At 38.1% G+C, this 19,101-nt stretch overlaps 1 protein-coding gene across 1 annotated transcript in view; it reads left to right on the forward strand.

The window, feature by feature from the left end:
- Positions 1–19,101, forward strand: part of snd1 (staphylococcal nuclease and tudor domain containing 1) — an 890,588-nt gene that overhangs the window by 121,815 nt on the left and 749,672 nt on the right. Inside the window, exon 12 of the mRNA XM_043713955.2 lies at positions 17,735–17,835. Coding sequence (XP_043569890.2) covers positions 17,735–17,835 — 101 coding nt within the window. The remainder of the gene's footprint in view (positions 1–17,734; positions 17,836–19,101) is intronic.

Here is a 19,101-nt window from a genome sequence, read left to right on the forward strand (position 1 = left end):
TGTGTGGGTTTCCTCTGGGTGCTCCGGTTTCCTCCCACAGTCCAAAAATGTGCAGGTCAGGTGAATTGGCCATGCTAAATTGCCCATAGTGTTAGGTGCATTATTCAGAGGGAAATGTGTCTGGGTGGGTTACTCTTCGGAGAGTCGGTGTGGACTTGTTGGGCTGAAGGGCCTGTTTTCACACTGTAGGGAATCTTAAGAGCAGCTGCCTACAGCTGAAGGTAACGCAGATTCAGAAGATATCATCACTTCATTTCTTCGTTTTGGAATTTCTTGCTGCAGTGAGCATTGTTAGTTTAAGTCTTTCACTAATTGAAGTTGTTTTGTTGCAGTTGAAGCAGTCACAAACTGACTGTTGCCTCATGGATTACTGTGATTTATTTTGTCAAACTGGAAGACTCTACTGTAGGATCCATATGTAAAAGCGTAATTGACTTTCTGATGATTTTAATAATCACTGAATATATCATTCACTTTTTTCCTTTTTCAGAACAGCTGTTTATCTATTAGTGTTTGGCTTAGCATGACTAAAAGCAACTTCAATGTGTGGTACTGCAAGTGACATGGCAGGAGGCAATAAAATAATTTTTTTACCATGTTATTGAAAATACTTTTACACTTGGAGTTTCGGTTGAGGGATAATGGTAACTATTATATTTTGATCTATTCTCGAAATCCAACCTCTAAATTATATTACCTGCTATATCTGACAACGCAACCTTATACTGGAAAAATAGCTTATTATTGTCAAATTCTTTTTTGTTTTTTCTGATGCAGAAGGCAGAGTATGTGTAGCCTGATTCTGCATCTGAAAAGGGAAAAAAATACAGTGCCTTACGGCTGAAATATGTCAGAATGACTTTAAAGTGTGGAGTAATTAACCTTGTATATAATACCTGATTATAAATGTGCCTTTGCTGAATCAGAAAGTTGATGTTCATTAGCCCCTCATTTGGTATTTTTTTAAGGAAATTCAAGCTTGTTGACTAATTTAAAAGAAGTCAGTGTGCTCTCCCCTTTCTGAAAGAGTTAGACTTTGCTCAGCTCTTATAGTATGCAATAGAATCCTGCAGTATCTTCAGATGGCTATGTTTTTGATTTATTCGACTAAATCTTAAATGGCTATCTAAAGGTTGAGGGCATCTCAATTAGATGTGTAGAAATAGAGCATCAGATGATGATTCAGGTATATCAAGTACTGCATTTATGAAAATTGTAGGATCAGGAAGGGAGAATTTGTGTCTGATATGAATATGTTTTCCGCTTCTTGCATTGGTAAAGTTCTCAGTCCCCAATCACCGTTGAAGTAAAAGACAAATTATAATGTACATTGGTTGTGGCTTTCTCAACAGTAGAAAATAAGTTGATCATTATTGATAATGCTGACTGTCAGTCGTAGTGGTACATTGCACTCTTGACTCCAAAAACATACAATGGAATACTCTCCCCTTAACCATATTGGTGTTACAGCAAAGACATTAATGAAACATGTACAAAGAATTGTGGAGAGGTTCAACAGCTCGGGCTACATCTATAGAGAGAGAGAAACATAGTTAATGTTTTGAATTGGGTATGACTCTTCTCCACAATCCTCAGAACAAAGACATAATGAAGCTTGGTATTGTGAAGACCAGAATAATTCTCATTATCTGTGTTCTTTGGATTATCTATTATCTAATAACCAAAGCTTGCATTTGGAATCGAAATCTCTTAGAGAGTTGGCCTGTGCAGGATCACTTTATAATGGTGCAAGAATTAACAAATGCACACCTTTTGGGTAATGTGCTGATAATTAGACAGGACTTTTTTTGTCTGAAGGTACACTTAAAAGATGTTTGAAAGCAGTCTATTAATGCTGTTGTACACTCAGCATCGAGTCATGCAGGAGTTTTGTAGAAAGATGGCTGCTAATTTCAGTTGTCTTCCAGTAGATAGATTCCTAGCTTCAGTATGCAATGACTGTGGATGATCTTTAACTTGATAGTGTTGGGATACATATTCTTCTTCTTAATTTTGTGCAGATTTTGCAATACATTATTGTGATATAACCAGATTGCACTCAGTCAGGTTAGAAATGGTTCAGCTCCAACTTTTGTCCCAGTTTGCAGGCTCCCATAAGGATTAATACAGAAATTATGCCTAACGTTTCATATTTGGGACTTGATTCCTGCCACAGGTGCCCGGGCTTTCTAAACTTTATGGTGCAGCAGGACATGCTGTGTGGGTAATCCTTGAAGCTGTAATTAAAAATAACAGACTATGCAAGATTGACAGAAGGCTTCCCTATTTGTATCAGGGAGAGCCACTTTAAATTGTAGTAGCTATTTTCTAAGTGGGAAGAGCAGCCATTTTGTGCACAGCAAATATTTTGTACCAATGTTTTAATGGCTTTTTGCCTGTATTAAAAGGGATTTAATTATAGACTGAGAATTGATTTGCCAACTGAGGACACTGTTTATTTTTAGTTTCAATTTGAATACAAAATGGAATTAAGTATTAACAAGAATTCCGTTGGATTGCATGATCATAGTTTTGGACTGGTGTGCTGTCAATTTTGAAATGCTTGCAAGTTCCTTCTAACCTAAATTCAAACTAGTCTCGTTTTAACATCATTTCAATTATTCAGTGGTTGAGAGATGCCTGAAGGGGTAATGCTGTTGACTTTGGCCTTTTTGGAGACCTTGTTATGGGTTAATTGAAATGGAAGGGCTAGGATGTCGAAGGTCACTATTTTGTAATAAAGTCTTAGTGTTAGGATGGGAATGAGTTCAGATTATTTGCAAAAGCCTCAAAATCAGTCTGAATTTGCAGTGTTAAAAACGTGGTTGATATGGTATACAATAATTTGAATTGGTGTACAGATCAGCGAAAGAAACTACACTTCTCTAAAGTTAACATAGAAACAAGGTTTTTTAAAGTTTAAAGATCGCAAGGGTCAATAAAACTCCTTTTCTTCGATCTGCATTCTCACCATCTTTGTCTGTTGTACTTCATAATCTCATACCCTCTCAAGCCTATTTGCGTGAGTTGCATCGTCATGATACTAATAAAACTGTTATCTTTACTATTCTGTTTCTCAAATGTGAGCAAATCCTTTGGTTCACTGTGAACTGCAGGCAGTCTTGATTAAGTGTGATCTTGAGGTTAAGGCTGGTAACCTTCCCAGAATACAGAGAGATCCTTGCAGTTGAATACTCAAGAGGTTATGATGGTAATACCTAGGTGCTCCAGCTTCATCACCATCTTGATAATGTAACAGGGTAAATATTGACAGATCTACAGGACATTATTAGGCCACTTTTAGACTACTGTTTTTGGTTCTGGTCTTCTTGCTACGGGAAAGGTGTAGTTAAATGGGTTCAGAAAAGATTTAGAAGATTTTTGCAGGATTGAAGGGTTTGCGTTATCAGGAGAGGCTGAATAGGTTGAGGCTATTTTCCTTGCAGTGATGGAGGCTGGCTGGTTTATCTTTATAGAGGTTTATAAAATCATGAGGGACACAGGGTGGATAATCAAATTCTCTTTTCAAGGGTAGGGAAGCCAAAAACTAGGGGGCACAGGTTTAAGGTGAAGAGGGAAAGATTTAACCAGGGCCTGAGGGGCAACCTTTTCTTGCAGACGGTGGTGGAAATGGCTGCCAGAGGAAGTGGTGGAGGCAGGTACAATTACAACATTTAAGAAAGATCTGGATGGGTACATGATTAGGTAAGGTTGAGCGAGATATAGGCCAAACACTGACAAATGGGACTAGATCAGTTTAGGATATCATTTCAACGTGGACAACTTGGACCAAAACGTCTTTTATTTTTGTTATGTGTGTCTGACTCTTTCAAGAAATCGTGCTGCACCTCTAATTTAAGTGGATGGTCAAAATATCTTTGATAATATATATCAAAAGAGATGTATTTTGCTTCTAAGCATCAACTCGCTGCAAGGATGTTTGTGAGGTTATGTCAGGTCTGTCTTGATGAGTCTTTTTTGCCAGACAAGTTGATTGCTTCGTGTGGTACATTGCCCTACCAATATGTACTGGCTAAAACATTTTTTGGTCATTTGGATCTGCAATATATATCATCTCATATGTTCCTTAACTAGGGTGTTCCTTTGAATGTTAGCTATTGATACATTTTGGCTGAAATTAACAAAGTCGATTGAGTGCTGAAGCACCATTTGAGCATTTTTTTTTCCTCAGTTAGTTACCTTGGTTGAAATCAACAGTTGATTTTGGGCCTCAGTACTGTTGCATGTCTTGTGTGGTTCTTGAAAGAGGTCTAAATTTTACATTAGCATGAAGTAGTTACGTTAAGAAATAGTTTGATCTGTAACTCCCCATCTCTGAAACTTAATTTGTTTTAACGTTAAGTCATTATTGCATCACTTGGTCAGTCCACTATTAATATACTTGGTACATAGTTTACCAGATCTTCATTTTATTTAGTGTTTCCTGTGGGATTTTCTTTGTGGAGTCATGTTTTTCCAAATATTATGTGCATCACCGTGATTTGCATCTGAAATTAAATGTAGAATCTTTCTGGGCTTTGTAGAGAGTTGTGCACAAATAATGTACACTAAAATAAAGATATGACCTAATCTACTGTGACAACTGATTTGTAAGATCACAATAGTTCTGTTTTCTTTCACCTTCCTTACTGTTTGGCTGAAGTAGTTTACCATTAATGTTAATATGTGAACTTAGGCTTCATAACACTAATTAAGAATGCAGTTCATAGGTGACTTAAACAGATGAATGTGCTTCAGTAACGAGAGTGAAAAGTGGCTGAGAATGTGATACTAATTGTCTGGTTTCAATTGCCTACATATTGATTGTAAAATAACAAGGGAAATGTAAGCAATGAATTTTTTTTTGAAGATCATGGGATTTAGATTCTTATCTATGCAGTGAAATGGTGAAAAATTCTTGAGTTTCATCTATTTTGACTCCGGTAATAACCTGGAAATAATATTTAAGTATGACATGGATTCAGTAATGTTATTAAAATCAAAATTGTAAAAAAAACAATTGAAACAGTTACTACTAAATTTTAAAAAGGAGCAGATTTCATTTGTTTTGAGCTCATCATTGAAATCTGTCACCAGTTTGGAGATCTAAAGTAGAAATGTGGGGCATGTCACGCCACCTTGGTGAAGAACATTGAGGTCCTTAAATCATAATACACTGTTTACCCTCAGTGGTGTTCAACATTGAGGTGCACTGATTCATTAGCTGAGGCAGGACTAGCACCACTAGGACTTATAACAGCACACAAACCAACAGCCACACTCAGACAACAACTCACCAGAACGAAGGACCCGATACCCAGCATGAGCAAAACTAATGTAGTGTACAAAATCGCATGCAAGGACTGCACAAAACACTATATAGGACAAACAGGAAGACAGCTAATGACCCGCATCCACGAACATCAACTAGCCATGAAACGACACGACCAGCTATCCCTAGTAGCCACACACGCAGACGACAAGCAACATGAATTTGACTGGGACAACACTACCATTATAGGGCAAGCCAAACAAAGAACAGCCAGGGAATTCCTAGAAGCATGGCACTCATCCACAAACTCCATCAACAAACACATCAACCTGGACCCAATATACTGGCCACTACAGCGGACAGCTGAAACTGACAACCGGAAGCGGCAGGGGCAGGCCACTATAAATGCCGGAGGAAACACCACAGAAGCGCTTCACAGGAGGCTCCCAAGCACTGAGGATGTCACCTAGACAGGGGACGAAACGTTTGCAACAAAAACTTCCAGCTCGGCGAACAGAACCACAGCAACGAGCACCCGAGCTACAAATCTTCTCACAAACTTTGAGCTGGATGATAACTTGTAGTTTTCCTTTCCCAGCTTCGACTTGAAGCCATGAAATTTCATGGTGTTCTGCATCAATGCTTGGATGCTTATAACTACTACCCCCTCTCCACCAAACTTGCTCCTAATTCCTAAATCACCTGCCTCAGTAGGTACAGCAGAATACTGTAAATTTTGAAAATAAAGAGCAGGAAATATAGAAAATAATTCACAGGCAAAGCAAAATCTCTGGAGAGAAAATTGGAGTTGACAGCGAGTTTGATTGCTGTCCTAATGAACAGGCAAAATTAGAGAGAACAGCTTTTACTGAAGAACCAAGGCAGGCAAGGGTCTGATGGGATGAAAGGGTGATTGGCTGATCAGGAACAAAGAGGAGGTGTGGGAGGAAGGCAAAAAAGATTACGTCCCTCTAAATCTGGCATTACCTTTTTTATGAACACTGGCCAGAATCCCAAAGTACTATGGATATTTTCACCTTGTAGTAACTCCAAAATGCGTTTTAATAAAAGGTTCAAAGCCAAAGGTGGCTTTGGATGCAAGTAAGATGGCTGTTTATGGAGAGAAATACAAATGGAACTTGAAACAACAGCCTTCCAGAGGAACTGGCAAGTCAAACAGACTGTGCTATGACTATAAAAGATATTGAGAGACTGATGACACTCTGCTCAATAGCAAGCCATCCCCTGCAGATTATGTCCCAAGCCACACGTTTCTCCCCTCCTAAAGAAGCTCAGGGATAAAAAGGCCAGTTTTAACTTGACTGGAGTTGATTTGTGGAACTGAATATTCTCGTGTAGCGGTCTGTGTTCAAGCATTAGTGTGCTGTGAGGTCACAGTTGAAGAGTTATCCCCCGAGCAACCAATGCAGTAATAAAGTTAAATCCCCTCTCACTCCAAGTGCCACAATTCAGTTCAAAGAGAAAAGGACAACAAATAGACGTCCTCTCACCCCAAATTATGAAGTTTAATCATGTTTGAAAAGAATCAGTACTCTGGAATCTCAACCAATCTTCAAATCTAAGGAACATGAAACAGGCAACAACTGCCAACATCAACACTGCCACAGCCGCAATATTCAGGTTCCTTTCCGAAACATTTTAAAATTCATTTTTGTCAGATATGCGTGTTGCTGATTGGCTAGCATTTATTGACCATCTCCAGTTGCTCATGAGTAGTTGGTGGTGAGCTACCTTCTCGAACCTGCTGTGGGTTGATTCACAGTGCCATTTGAGAGGGAATTCCAGGATTTTAACCCATGACAGTGAAGGAATGGTGATATAATTTTCAAGTCAGATGGTGAGTAGCTTGGAGGGGAGCTTGAAGATGATGGTCTTGTCCTTTAGATGGAAGTTGTTGCGGGTTTGGAAGGTGCTGTCCGAGGATCTTTGGTCAATTTCTGCAGTGCATCTTGGAGATAGTATACAATGCTGCTACTGAGCATCAGTAGTGGAGGGAGTGGGTGTAGTACTAATTGAGGATGAAGTCTAAGCTGACATTCCAGTGGAATCCGGAGGGAGTGCAGCCCTGTTAGAAATATAGTCTTCCCATTTGGACGTAAATTGAGAACAATGATGTTCACTGGAGTAAAAGTGCCAGTAATGTTATTTGAAGAATAATGGGTGTATGCTGCTTGGTGTCCTGGTCACTATCCCTTGGCTACCATCACTAGAACAAATTGTCAATTGCATATTGCTGATTGAGGAATTTAGTGATATGCGTACAATTTATACATCATCATGTAACTACTCTCCAAAGAGTAATCCTTTAACGGTAGGATGCTTTGAGTTGTCCTGAGATCATGAAAGGCATCATATACATTTCTTTTGTCTATACTTTGATAGCAATTGCTTTTAAAGATAAGCAGGGCACTGAAAGATAAAATGATATTGCTAATGTGGTAAATGGCTGCTTTCTGGATATTTGGCCTCTTGCACTTCTCCTCGTTGAAGCTGACTTTCTGTGGGTATTTGCAAGTATTTATACTGTTAGGACTGAGTTTCTGAGAAAACTGCTGCTTGTTCATCCTTAACCTGCCAATTATTTCTTTTAATCATCTACTACCTGAGCATAGTTGTTAAGGCTGAATTGAAGCAATTTTTTCTGATTGCTAGCCTATACAGGCCTTCCCTAGCTTTCTAATATTGCTTTGAGGCCGAGTTTACATTGAACTGCAGTATGTTTTGTAATACTAATATAAATGTAGTGCAAGGAAAACTGATTTACTACATTTGGCTGCATCTCAAAGAACTGGTGTCAGGTTTCTTCCACATTCTTGGAACAAATAGGAATGAAATTATACATGAAATTGCTGTCTGAAATGATGTGTGTTACTAGTGAAGGCCAGAAATCCTAACTGTATTTATTAGCAGCATGAAAGCCACTTGCTGTATCAGCAATCTATAAACCCACTGCCAACTTTTGGTGTAATTGACCCAACAAATGAAGCTCTAGTCTTTTTTTGAACAATGTTGAAATATATAGTTGAGGATGGCATCTTTGAATTAATGAAGGCCCATGAGGAGAGTTCTCATCATAGTTCAGATAAAGTGTATTGCAGAGGGATAAGTTTAACCTTTTGCTCAACGTCTAATATTTATTTCTTTTTACAGGTTTCTGTGTATATAATCCATAATCATTCAATGGGTTTACTGTGTGGTGAGCTGGCTTTATGGGTGACATTGAATTCCTAAGCTGTGAAAAGTCATAAACAATTTCCATGTATTGTCATTCTTCCCTTGCCTAGTCTCCTGGGGCTGAGTTTCTATTGCACTGATTTAATTCAGAGTGACTATGACTGACCTTGTAAACTTGCCTGTAGATATTATAGCATTCATGCTGTACAAAACGTATGAAGTAAAATATTTTTTTGTTATATTTTGAGGCTGGGAGAAAGGAAGAAGTTGGGGAAGGAATGGATGCATTTTAACTCCTCTCCCTCCAGTTCATGAAGTTTAAAGAGTCCCTTTCTCCCTTGCTGACAAAGATCTTTGGGGCACGGGAGAGTCAATCACTGCAACAAAACTTCTGCATTCACCTATTTTTAACTATTTCCACATAAACTTCCAACTGTGTTTTGAACAAACAACCTTCAGCACTTTGATTTTGAATCATTTCACAAACTATTCCAGTGGCCTGGCGTGGCAATCTGGCAATGAAATTGTTTTTTCCCTAAAACCAGAAGCTGTAAATTGAACTAAGATGGACTTTGATTTAATTTTTTTTGTCTCTTATTTATATAGGTGCCATGGAATGGTGACATAAACACTTTTCACTGCTTTTTTTTTGTAAAATATACAAGTGACAACAAAAGACTATTCTATTCTTCACCAAGGTCCCTGGTTCATAAGAGCAATTGAGTACTTTCTTTGCATATTCAAATTTTAACTTCTTCCATTTCTGATAAAAGGTCGCCATCCTGAAGAGTTGCGCTGAATGTTCATTTCCAGGAATTGAGCCTGCCACTGGTGGGTAAAATGCTGGTCTGGAATCACAAATACAGGGGAACCTTGATTATCCAGCATTCAATTATCAGAATATGGGATTATCCAGCAAGATCACAAGGTCCCGATGCTTGGCTAAACTGTTATCTGGCATTCAATTATCCGGAATTCAATTACTCAAACAATGTCCACGTCCTTTGGATAATCGAGGTTCCTCTGTAGACACATGAATTAGGAGCAGGAATGGGGTCTTTTGGCCCCTTGAAATTGCTTGCCGTCCAGTAAGATCACAGCTGAACTGATTGTGCTCTCAAATCCAGATTATTTCGCTCCACTGCTACCAATAATCTTTGTTAGTCAAGATTCTAACTGCCTTTTAATTTGTGCTTTTAAAAATATTCAATGGCATGCACCCAACACCTTGGGAAGAAGACTCATATTCTCTGAGAGGTACCACTTTTTTTTAAATCCATTTTGAATGGAAGGCTTCTTACTTTTAAGTTCTAGTTCTAGTCACTCCCATAAGGGTGAAATATCTTTTCAGCATCCACTGTGTCAAATCCTTTCAGGGATCTTGTGTGATTCAGTAAGGTCACCTTTTATTCTTCTAAATTCCACTAGAATCAGGTCCAGCCTATGCCATCTTTGGTCATAGGTAAACTGCCTTCATTCAGGTGAGTACTATAATTAGTAAATAATTGAGGTTACAACACTGATCCCTCTAGTGGCATTCTGCCCATTCACAGTTATACCATGAAAATAATCCATTTATGCCTACTTTGTTTCCTGTTAGCTAACTAGTCATTTATTCACATTGTTATAGCTGAAAAAAATATATTTTGTCAAAGCTTATCATCTTGCATGTATCAGGACAGTTCACAAAAAATATCAATTCAAGGGAAAACTTGGTCATGGGAGTGCAAGGTGAAATTTTTTGACAAAATGTGCCACCATTTTCAACAGTACTCAAGTTCTGCATGACCAAATGACCATTTCACGCTATGTTACTGCCTTCAACATTAGCTGTTATTTTCCATTGTACCCTTATATATGACACCTATGACACATTCTGAAAATAGAAGTACATTCACACCCCATTATCTCCACATTGCTTGTTATCTTGTCAAAAGGTTCCAGTAAATTAATCATACAATTTCCTTTTCACAACCCATGTTGACTTTTGCCTGTTTGCACTGTGATTTTCTAAGTGACCTACCATACCTTCCTCAAGAAAACATTTCTTATCAAAGATGTTGCTAACTGGCTGCTGTTTGCGACAATATGTTTACCTTGTTAATGAAACAAGCAGTCAAAGTCATAATTTTTCAATTTGATGGGACCTTTCCAGAACCTTAAGATTTTTTGGAAATTAAAATCAATCCTCTCCTATTTCAGCAGCCACCTTTGAAGTTCAAGGAGAAAGTCCACAGGACCTCTGAACTTTTCAGCTTTTAGTTCTATTTGTTTTCTCTTATACTCTCCTTGGTGCTTGTAAATGTTTTTAAGTTCTCCTGTCCTTTTCACCATGTGAATCACAGTTATTTCTCAAATGTCCTGTATTTCCCTCCATTGAAAACAGTACAAAATATGTTTAATTCACCTGGCATTTCCTTATTTTCCATTTTTAATTTCTCAGCACCCCAGAGGACCAGTACTCATTTAACTTTTCTCTTTCTTTTATTTAAAAAATACTAATATAGATCCTTACTATCGTTTTTGATATTTTGAGCTGTTATTCTTTGTTTTGTTTTATATTCTGTCCAATATTTGACTTGCTGTTTGTCTTTGCAGAATTATATGCTTGTTTCAATTTGATTCTATTTTTAACTTGTCTGGTTAGTCACAGTTTATATGGCCTTCTGTTAGAATCTCACTTTTTCTTGCTAGAATGTACCTTGTCCAAGTATTCTAAAATATCTCCTTAAGTGTTTACCACTGCATCTCTACTGACCTATCGTTTAACTTATTTTTGCTATTCACTTTAGCCAGCTCTGTTTCCACGCCCTTTTTTAACATGTAATACTAACCTTGGATCTAGTCTTCTCTCTCTCAAATGGAAGTGTTATTCAATTATACTGTAATCACTGCTACTTAGGAGTGCTTTCACTCTGAAATCATTAATGAATTAACTATCAGCAATATGTTTCTTGATTCATTTTTAATACTTTATAGCATATTTTTCTACTTATATTTTGGTAATGCTGTGTGTCAGTATGTTGAAGTGCCTTCGTAGGCAAGTTGCTTCAAGTACAATGACTTGTGTAAACAAATGCTAACTGGTAGCATCAGTGATCTTCAGGACACCGTTTGTTAAGTGTCTTTATGGACATGTTGGATTTCCTTAGTCCCCTGAGGAAGTAGAAGTGTTGCTGTGCTTTTTTGACTGTATTATCAATGTGGGTGGACCAGGGCATGTTGGTGATCATTATTCCCAAGAACTTTGTGCTGTTCACCATCTCCACCTCAGGACCATTTGATGCAGACAGGGGTCTGCCTTCCACTCTTTTCTGTTCAAACTTGGATTTCGTTTCAACAGGACTCTGGAAAATTATGAATTTAAATAGTCTTACTGTAATAAATGAGCAGGAGAATCGACGTTTTGGGCATAAGCCCTTCTGGAACATCGATTCTCCTGCTCCTTTGATGCTGCCAGACCTGCTGCGCTTTTCCAGCAACATTTTTCAGCTCTGATCTCCAGCATCTGCAGTCCTCACTTTCTCCTTACTGTAGTAAATGAATTAATGAGATTATAAGCACAGTAAGTCTAGAGGTATTAGTTGAAACTAATGGTTCAAATGGGGCTCAAGCTAATTTGTAAAAGATGGGATTAACTTTTTACAATATGAACGAGTATCATGTTTCCTACTTTAAAATGATAATTGTTTAAAACTCATCACTGGTTCAAGTACTGTGGATGTCATGTGGTTGTTAATAGCATTGCATAATTTCAATTTTTTTGAATAACCGTTCTGGCATCCCATATGCGATTGTCTTCCTAAACTCTGCTTATCACTTCCTTTTGACCTTTTTAAGGCTGTCTTTTCGGCCTACATCTTTAATTAAGGTTTTGTTGCTCTCTGTCTCTAGTAAGGTACAATAACATTCAGCACAAATTGTTATTGACCAAGCTGAAATGCAGAACACCACCTTGTGTATTATATGAATTCTGTCTGCTTGTTGTGACCTAGTTCCTTGACATCTCTTTGTCCCAGTGGAGAGTGTGCCTTGTTGTTTTCTCTTGAAATTCTGTGCTATACTACCATTATGTGCATCACGGAAGTGCACAAATCTTCGTAGATTTGCAGACATTTTGTTAAATCTTTTACAACAATGCTAATATGGAAGTGTACTTAGAATAACTTTAAAAATTGAATTTTCTGCCATTTTAGTTGACAATCTTGATACACTATCCAGAAGTGTAAGCTTTTACCCTGTGAAAATGTTAAGTTTTTCCCTCTCCTTGCCACAAAAACCTTAAATAGTCTACTGAATTTACATCTTAATCTTCTTGCCTTGTTGCAGATGAAGTTGATGTGAGCATCTTATTTAAGATTCCCTTGAGATTGTTCCTTCCAATAGATATGTGCACTTGATGTAAATGACTAATTGTACAATTATCATCAACTGTCTTATTTAAAAATTTCAAGAAAATCATGTTTTTGTTATGATTTCTTCAATGTAACTAACATGATTTTTTAAAAAAAAATCACATTTTGACTGTAATCATGAGTACTTTTTTCCTTGCCTATGTTAGACCGTTTGAATCGTTGACCTATTTAAAAGCTGGAAAATTCTAATTGGAAGTCGTTAGTCATGACTAGAAAAGCATAGTTCTAATTTGGTTCCCTGTTGGATCCTGTCACTTACTGAGCTACAGTTTGACAGAATGGTGCCCAGTTATACGCACTGATTTCTGTTATGTGGGAAAGTGCATACCCACCACCTCAATTTAAGGTGGTAACCACAATACCTCAAACAATTAAGCAAAGACCTGGTTCATGAAATATGTTGTAATATTCTAATAATTTGAAAATTTTGACTCTACTGCATTCTGCCTCTTTAGAAAATGAAACAAAGTTCAAAGCTGCCACTTTCACTATTCATACATATCAGGGCAGCTGACGATATCATACACTCACTTATAGTAGGAAGCCATTGTACTCCTGCCTGTTAAGGTAAAGCTAGCTATCTGCCAATTGGGTGGATGTAGATTACAAAGTTGTCTTTTCTAACCCAACAAGTCATTCTTCATTAAAATTGAACAAAGATCTGGAACAATAGCAGAATTTGTTGGCAAAACCCAGCAGGTCGGCAGCATCTATGGAGACAAAGCAGAGTTAACCTGTCGAGTCTCGCGACACTTTGTCAGAATTGATGCTGCTGGACATGGTGAGTGTCTCCAGTAATTCTATTTCTGTTGTTGAAACAATTCACACTTTGTTTCCACTGCAAATCAGGATTTAGCAGTGAATAGATTCAAGAAAGAATACTCTAAACATTTTACTGTTATGGAGAGACCAGGAACATTAGGTAAAAACAATGACTGCAGATGCTGGAAACCAGATTGTGGATTAGTGGTGCTGGAAAAGCACAGCAGTTCAGGCAGCATCCAAGGAGCAGGAACGTTGAAAGGTTTAGAATGACTTTGCACAAATTGATGCATAATTACAAAAAGTGGTCACCAAGGTTGAATGCATTGTTGCCTTTTAAGTCCAAAGGTTGGAATTTGGAGGAGAGCAATTGATATTTCACTTATACAGGCAAAAACCTAAGTAATTTGGGATACTCAGTTAGGCTTTGGGCACCTAACTCCAGAACAGGTATATGGACTTTGAGTAAGGATGCTATAGAATTGATACCAGGGTTTAAAAAGTTACATTAAAAGACTACATAAGAAAGCTCGTAGAATATCGTTGTTTAGATGAACAATATGACTTGTTCGAGACATACAAGATTCTGAAGGGGTATGGCAGATGGATGGTCTTTTCTTGTGGGTGACTGTAGAACTAGGGGTATCTACTGAAGCAACCAATCTGGGTGTTCCCCAGCTGGAAACCTTGGATGAAATGGGAAATCCACTGCCTACTGAAGACCAGGCATTCAAGTCAGGTGACCAAGACCTATGCAGAAAATCCAGGTATGACTTCCGAAAAGTCATCAGAAATGCCAAGAGACAGTACTGGACCAAGTTAGAGGCCAAAACCATCCATATGGACACCCACTACCTGTGGCAAAGCCTAAACAATGTAACAGGATTAAAAAATGAAGCAGAGAAAGATAGTGGACAAAACACATCCCTCCCTGATGCTTCAATGCTTTTTGTGCTCAGTTTGAGCAGAATGCCAATGATGCAATGTCACTTGTCCTGACAGCCCTGGATGCATCTGTCTTCCTGAGAGTTAACCCAAAGCGAGTGGTAGGCCTGGACGGAATCCCCGGCTGTGCATTTAGATCCTGTGCGGACCTGCTGGCGGAGGTATTTGCTGACATCTTTAACCTCTCTCCCTCCTACTATCTGTAGTCCCTATCTGCTTCAAGAAGACCATCATCATCCCAGTACCCAAGAAAGCTTTCCTTTACATGTTCATGATTCAAAGTACTTACTCTGCTCTTTATTTTGGGCATTGTAGGTTTTAAAACAATAGTTCAACCCCAAACATTAAAATTGATTATCTCACGAAAATGTATCTTGAGATTAAAATAGTAATTTGTTTAATGGAAGATTAGTGCGCAGTTCATCACTTATTGCAAGGAGCCTTAAAACGTTTGGCTGAGAGCTGTAACTCTGATCTGCATTAGACTGGAGTCAGTCCTGCATGCATGCTGCAAGCTTTGTTTTTATTGGCTCTGATGTGTGTATGCAGAAGTATAAGTATCAGCTGGAAAACATAGAAACAACAATTATTTAATACTTCTGTTTGTAAATCTGTACTTAACCGATGCATTAACTCTGCTCACCTATTCCTTATTGCCCTTAAAAGGGGACCATTTGATTCTTCCTGCTGTGTTTTCTTCAAATGGAATGAATATAGTTGCTGATTAATTCTGTGACAGATGTGGCATGTCAGTCAGACTTACAGTACCTTGGTTGAATGGTTGTCTTCTGTTTTCTTATCAAACACCCCATTGATTTATAGTTCAGAATATTTATGTGGATGTAGATATGCCATGCGCAGTAAAACTCAATTTTTTGTTTCTATTCTCCGTCTTTTATTAAGTCCGTTTTATTACTTCCTAAAACAAGTTTGTTTTAATATTGCCAAATTAATAAAATAATTTGGCTGTCTTGTGTTTAAAATTATCCTTGGTGTAATCACAAAGAAGGTGTATAATATCCTTGGATATTCAGTTCTCTTGACCACACTGTTGCCATTTCTCTATAATGACAATTAAATCATATCAACTTACCTCAATTCATGCATTCATATCAACCTTTTTGTGAATGCTAAGTGTGTTCAGCCACAATCTCTAGCTGTTAATCCTCTCCCAGAAACATGCAATGAAACTGTTCTGTGCCATCCTTGACCTTGGCACCAGGGAAGTAGCATGCCATCCTGCAGCTACATTGATGGCTGCAGAAACATCTGTCTGTTTCCCTAACTAAAGAATTCCTCCCCTCCTGTACAGCTGAGCTACTTATGGTGCCCCCAACTTGGCTGTGACTGCACTCCATTGAGAAGCCATCACCTCATTGGCATCCATAGCAGAAAATCGATTTTATGACCGAAATTACTTCTTACCTTGTTCTCTTCAACTGCCTGACGGTCAATAATTCTTCATTTGTCTGCATACCCCTAGAGTTTTCCAACTCCTTAAATGTGTTATCCAAGTAGATCTCTTTCATGTTAATACAAACTTGACTGCAGTCACTACTTGGGTTCCAAACCCCAAACCTCAGAATACTTTTGTATGTTTGTATGGGACGTATGGTGTATGTATGATTTCCTACATTGCACAAGCTATGTTCAAATCAGGTGAACAGCCATGTGATATTTTAATTGTATGGATGATTTATCACCAGTGGAATGAGGTGCCAATTACTCAGCAGCAACTGCACACTATAGGAGACCAGTACTGAATGGTGAATAAGATAAGTAAAGGGAAGAGGGAGGAGAGAAAAATGCTCCTTCAACTCACTCACTTTGCAGCAAATACACTTGCTTAGAGTCTGTACTTTTATAAGTTTCAATTAAATAAATGTTGTAATTATAGGTATTTTATAATCACTCTGGTCAGATATTCTATGACACACCACTGAAACATGTGAATTGAATTTGGACCTTTTCGTTTAGAAGTAGAGAAACCTTTCAGAGAACATCTCTGGGACACACTGACTCAACAACCCCACTGCCCTGTGGCCGAACACTTCAACTCCCCCTCTCACTGTACCAAGGACATGCGAGTCTGTCAGACTGGCCATTAGACGTCTGGAGGAAGAGCACCTCATCTTCTGCCTTAGGACCCTCCAATCACATGGAATCAATGTGGATTTTACCAGTTTCCTCATTTCTCCTCCCCTCATTTCTCCTCCCCTCACCTTATTCCAGATCTAACCTTCCAATTCGGCACTGCTCTCTTGAACTGTCTTGTCCATCTTCCTTCCCTCTTTGCTCCACCCTCCCCTTTGACCTATCACCTTCACCCCCACCTTCGTCTAGCTGTCGCCTTCCCAGCTGCCTCCTCCCCCACCTCCTATTTATCTCTGAGCCCTCTTGGGCCCCCCCTTCATTCCTGATGAAGAGCTTATGCTCGAAACGTCAACTCACCTCCTAGGATGCTGCCTGACTGGCTGTGCTTTTCCAGCACCACACTCTGACACTGTCTATTTAACTATTCAAGTACTGTCTTTGTAGCACTTGTTTACTTTGTCTAAAGCTTGGAGAAACTTGTTTTACTTCCTTATCATACTTTAATTCTGAGCTCAATAAAATAAAACAGTTAAATGGTGGCTCGGGACCAAACCCTCAGAAGGGCATTGACACTTAATAACTCAACGTTCACTGAACTTGCTCTTGAATAGCAGATTTAAATGGATCCTGGCTGTATTTGGACGTGGGTAGGCAATTGACCTGAATGGCCCAACTCTAGATTTAATGCTGTAGCCCAAAGAGAAAATTGCTTTTCTCTTGCTATGATAGCAAGTTCTTTAATAGCTGGCATTCTTTAACAAATTAATATTGTTTGTTTGTGACCTGTCAGTGTTTTACATTGGCTTATCATTCTCAAAATACCTGGTTGGATGAAGTGCCCCCTGACTTGAATATCCGTTCATCTTGATCAGATATTGACTGATTTCTCGAAATGAAATATTTTCTGATTAGATCTCACGCATTTGCCATTATCCTTCTCATTGTTATTGACCATGTATTTGCCAAATTTGGCACCATGCTTTTGACAGAAACTAGATTAATTTGATATGCTTCAAGCTGATCGGAGTCTTTTTTTTCTCTTGTTCATTAGGTTAATGTGACAGTGGACTACATCAGACCAGCCACCCCATCTACAAATGTGACCCCAGCATTCCCTGAACGGACCTGTTCCACAGTTACGATTGGTGGAATGTGAGTAGATCAGAGCTGGGGCTGATTACTTAGTGGAATTGTTGATTTTTAAAAAAATATATTAAAAGATGACTGGATCACAGGGGAGTTCCATGTGGAAGGTGTGTGTGTAAAATTTGGCACATTTGCCAGCATGTTGACATCCAGGTAACCAGTGAAATATATGTTTTTGCTCATTTAATTTGTTTAAACATCTTGCAGTCTGGACAATCCCAGACTTTTTTCTTTTTGAACTTAAATAAGTACAGCTTCCAAAATGTAAATTCCTGAAAATGTCATGCTATGAATAACTGTTCCTTATTCATTAGATTACTGTTTGAGTGAGATCTCAAAGTGCTGATGTCATAATGCTCATTCCTACAATCCCATGAAGGTTACAAAAATTTGTTCAGATGATTTTGCTGGTTTCCCAGAAAATGTATTGTTATCTAGCATCTCTGGGCAATAATGAGCTATGGATAACAATCTTGTTAATGTGGGTGCTTAATTTTTTCTTTATATGACTTAGGATTCTGACTGAAATTTCTGTTCCTGCGTCAAAGACAGCTGGAATTGAAAGGAAAGAAATGTGTATCTGCTGTTGCACCAGTAACTGCCAATTCTTAATTCATAACTCTGCAATCGTAAACTGAATGAGTATAATATAATCTTTAAGTAAATTCAGCGACTGTGATTAAATAGATGACACATGTCCTTCTCCATGGTGTGACCCCAGTACATCTTTGCTCCTTAGCTGTGTACATTTTCACTAGTATCAGTGTTGCACTATGAAACATTTTGAGATGAGATTTGTCAAAAATAATGTGTTGGATTAAAATAACCTGATTTGCTTTGCAAGTGAGATTTGTACCACTCAAACAAATAAACCCAAGATTTTGTTTTAAGTTATGTTTCCATTACTTGTGGGGAGGGGAGTTATTGCTTAATGTTCAACTGCATTGAATCAAATAGTGCTCACTGCTTGGAGTCTGCTTTACATATGTATAAGGAAAGGTTGGAGCAGAGGTGTATCTTATAATCATTACATGTTTTAAAACCTGTTTAAAATTCAAGATTGAACACTTTCTGTGCCCATAATCCAAGTCACATTGTTCACTCATGTTTGCAAATTTATGTCATTCAGCATTTTAGATTGAACCTGTCATTGATTCTTTGAACATATTTTTGGCTTCGTGTGATTTTGTCCTTTTCTAGAAGTGTCATTTAAAAACAATGTTTGGAAGGCAGTCTAAAGGAAGTTGAGTAAAGAAAGTTAATTTTTAGCTG

This window comes from Chiloscyllium plagiosum, unplaced genomic scaffold (genome assembly GCF_037043375.1).
Source record: "Chiloscyllium plagiosum isolate Xiang-an unplaced genomic scaffold, Cpla_swu_hap1 HiC_scaffold_23, whole genome shotgun sequence".
Classification (NCBI taxonomy): Eukaryota; Metazoa; Chordata; class Chondrichthyes; order Orectolobiformes; family Hemiscylliidae; genus Chiloscyllium; species Chiloscyllium plagiosum.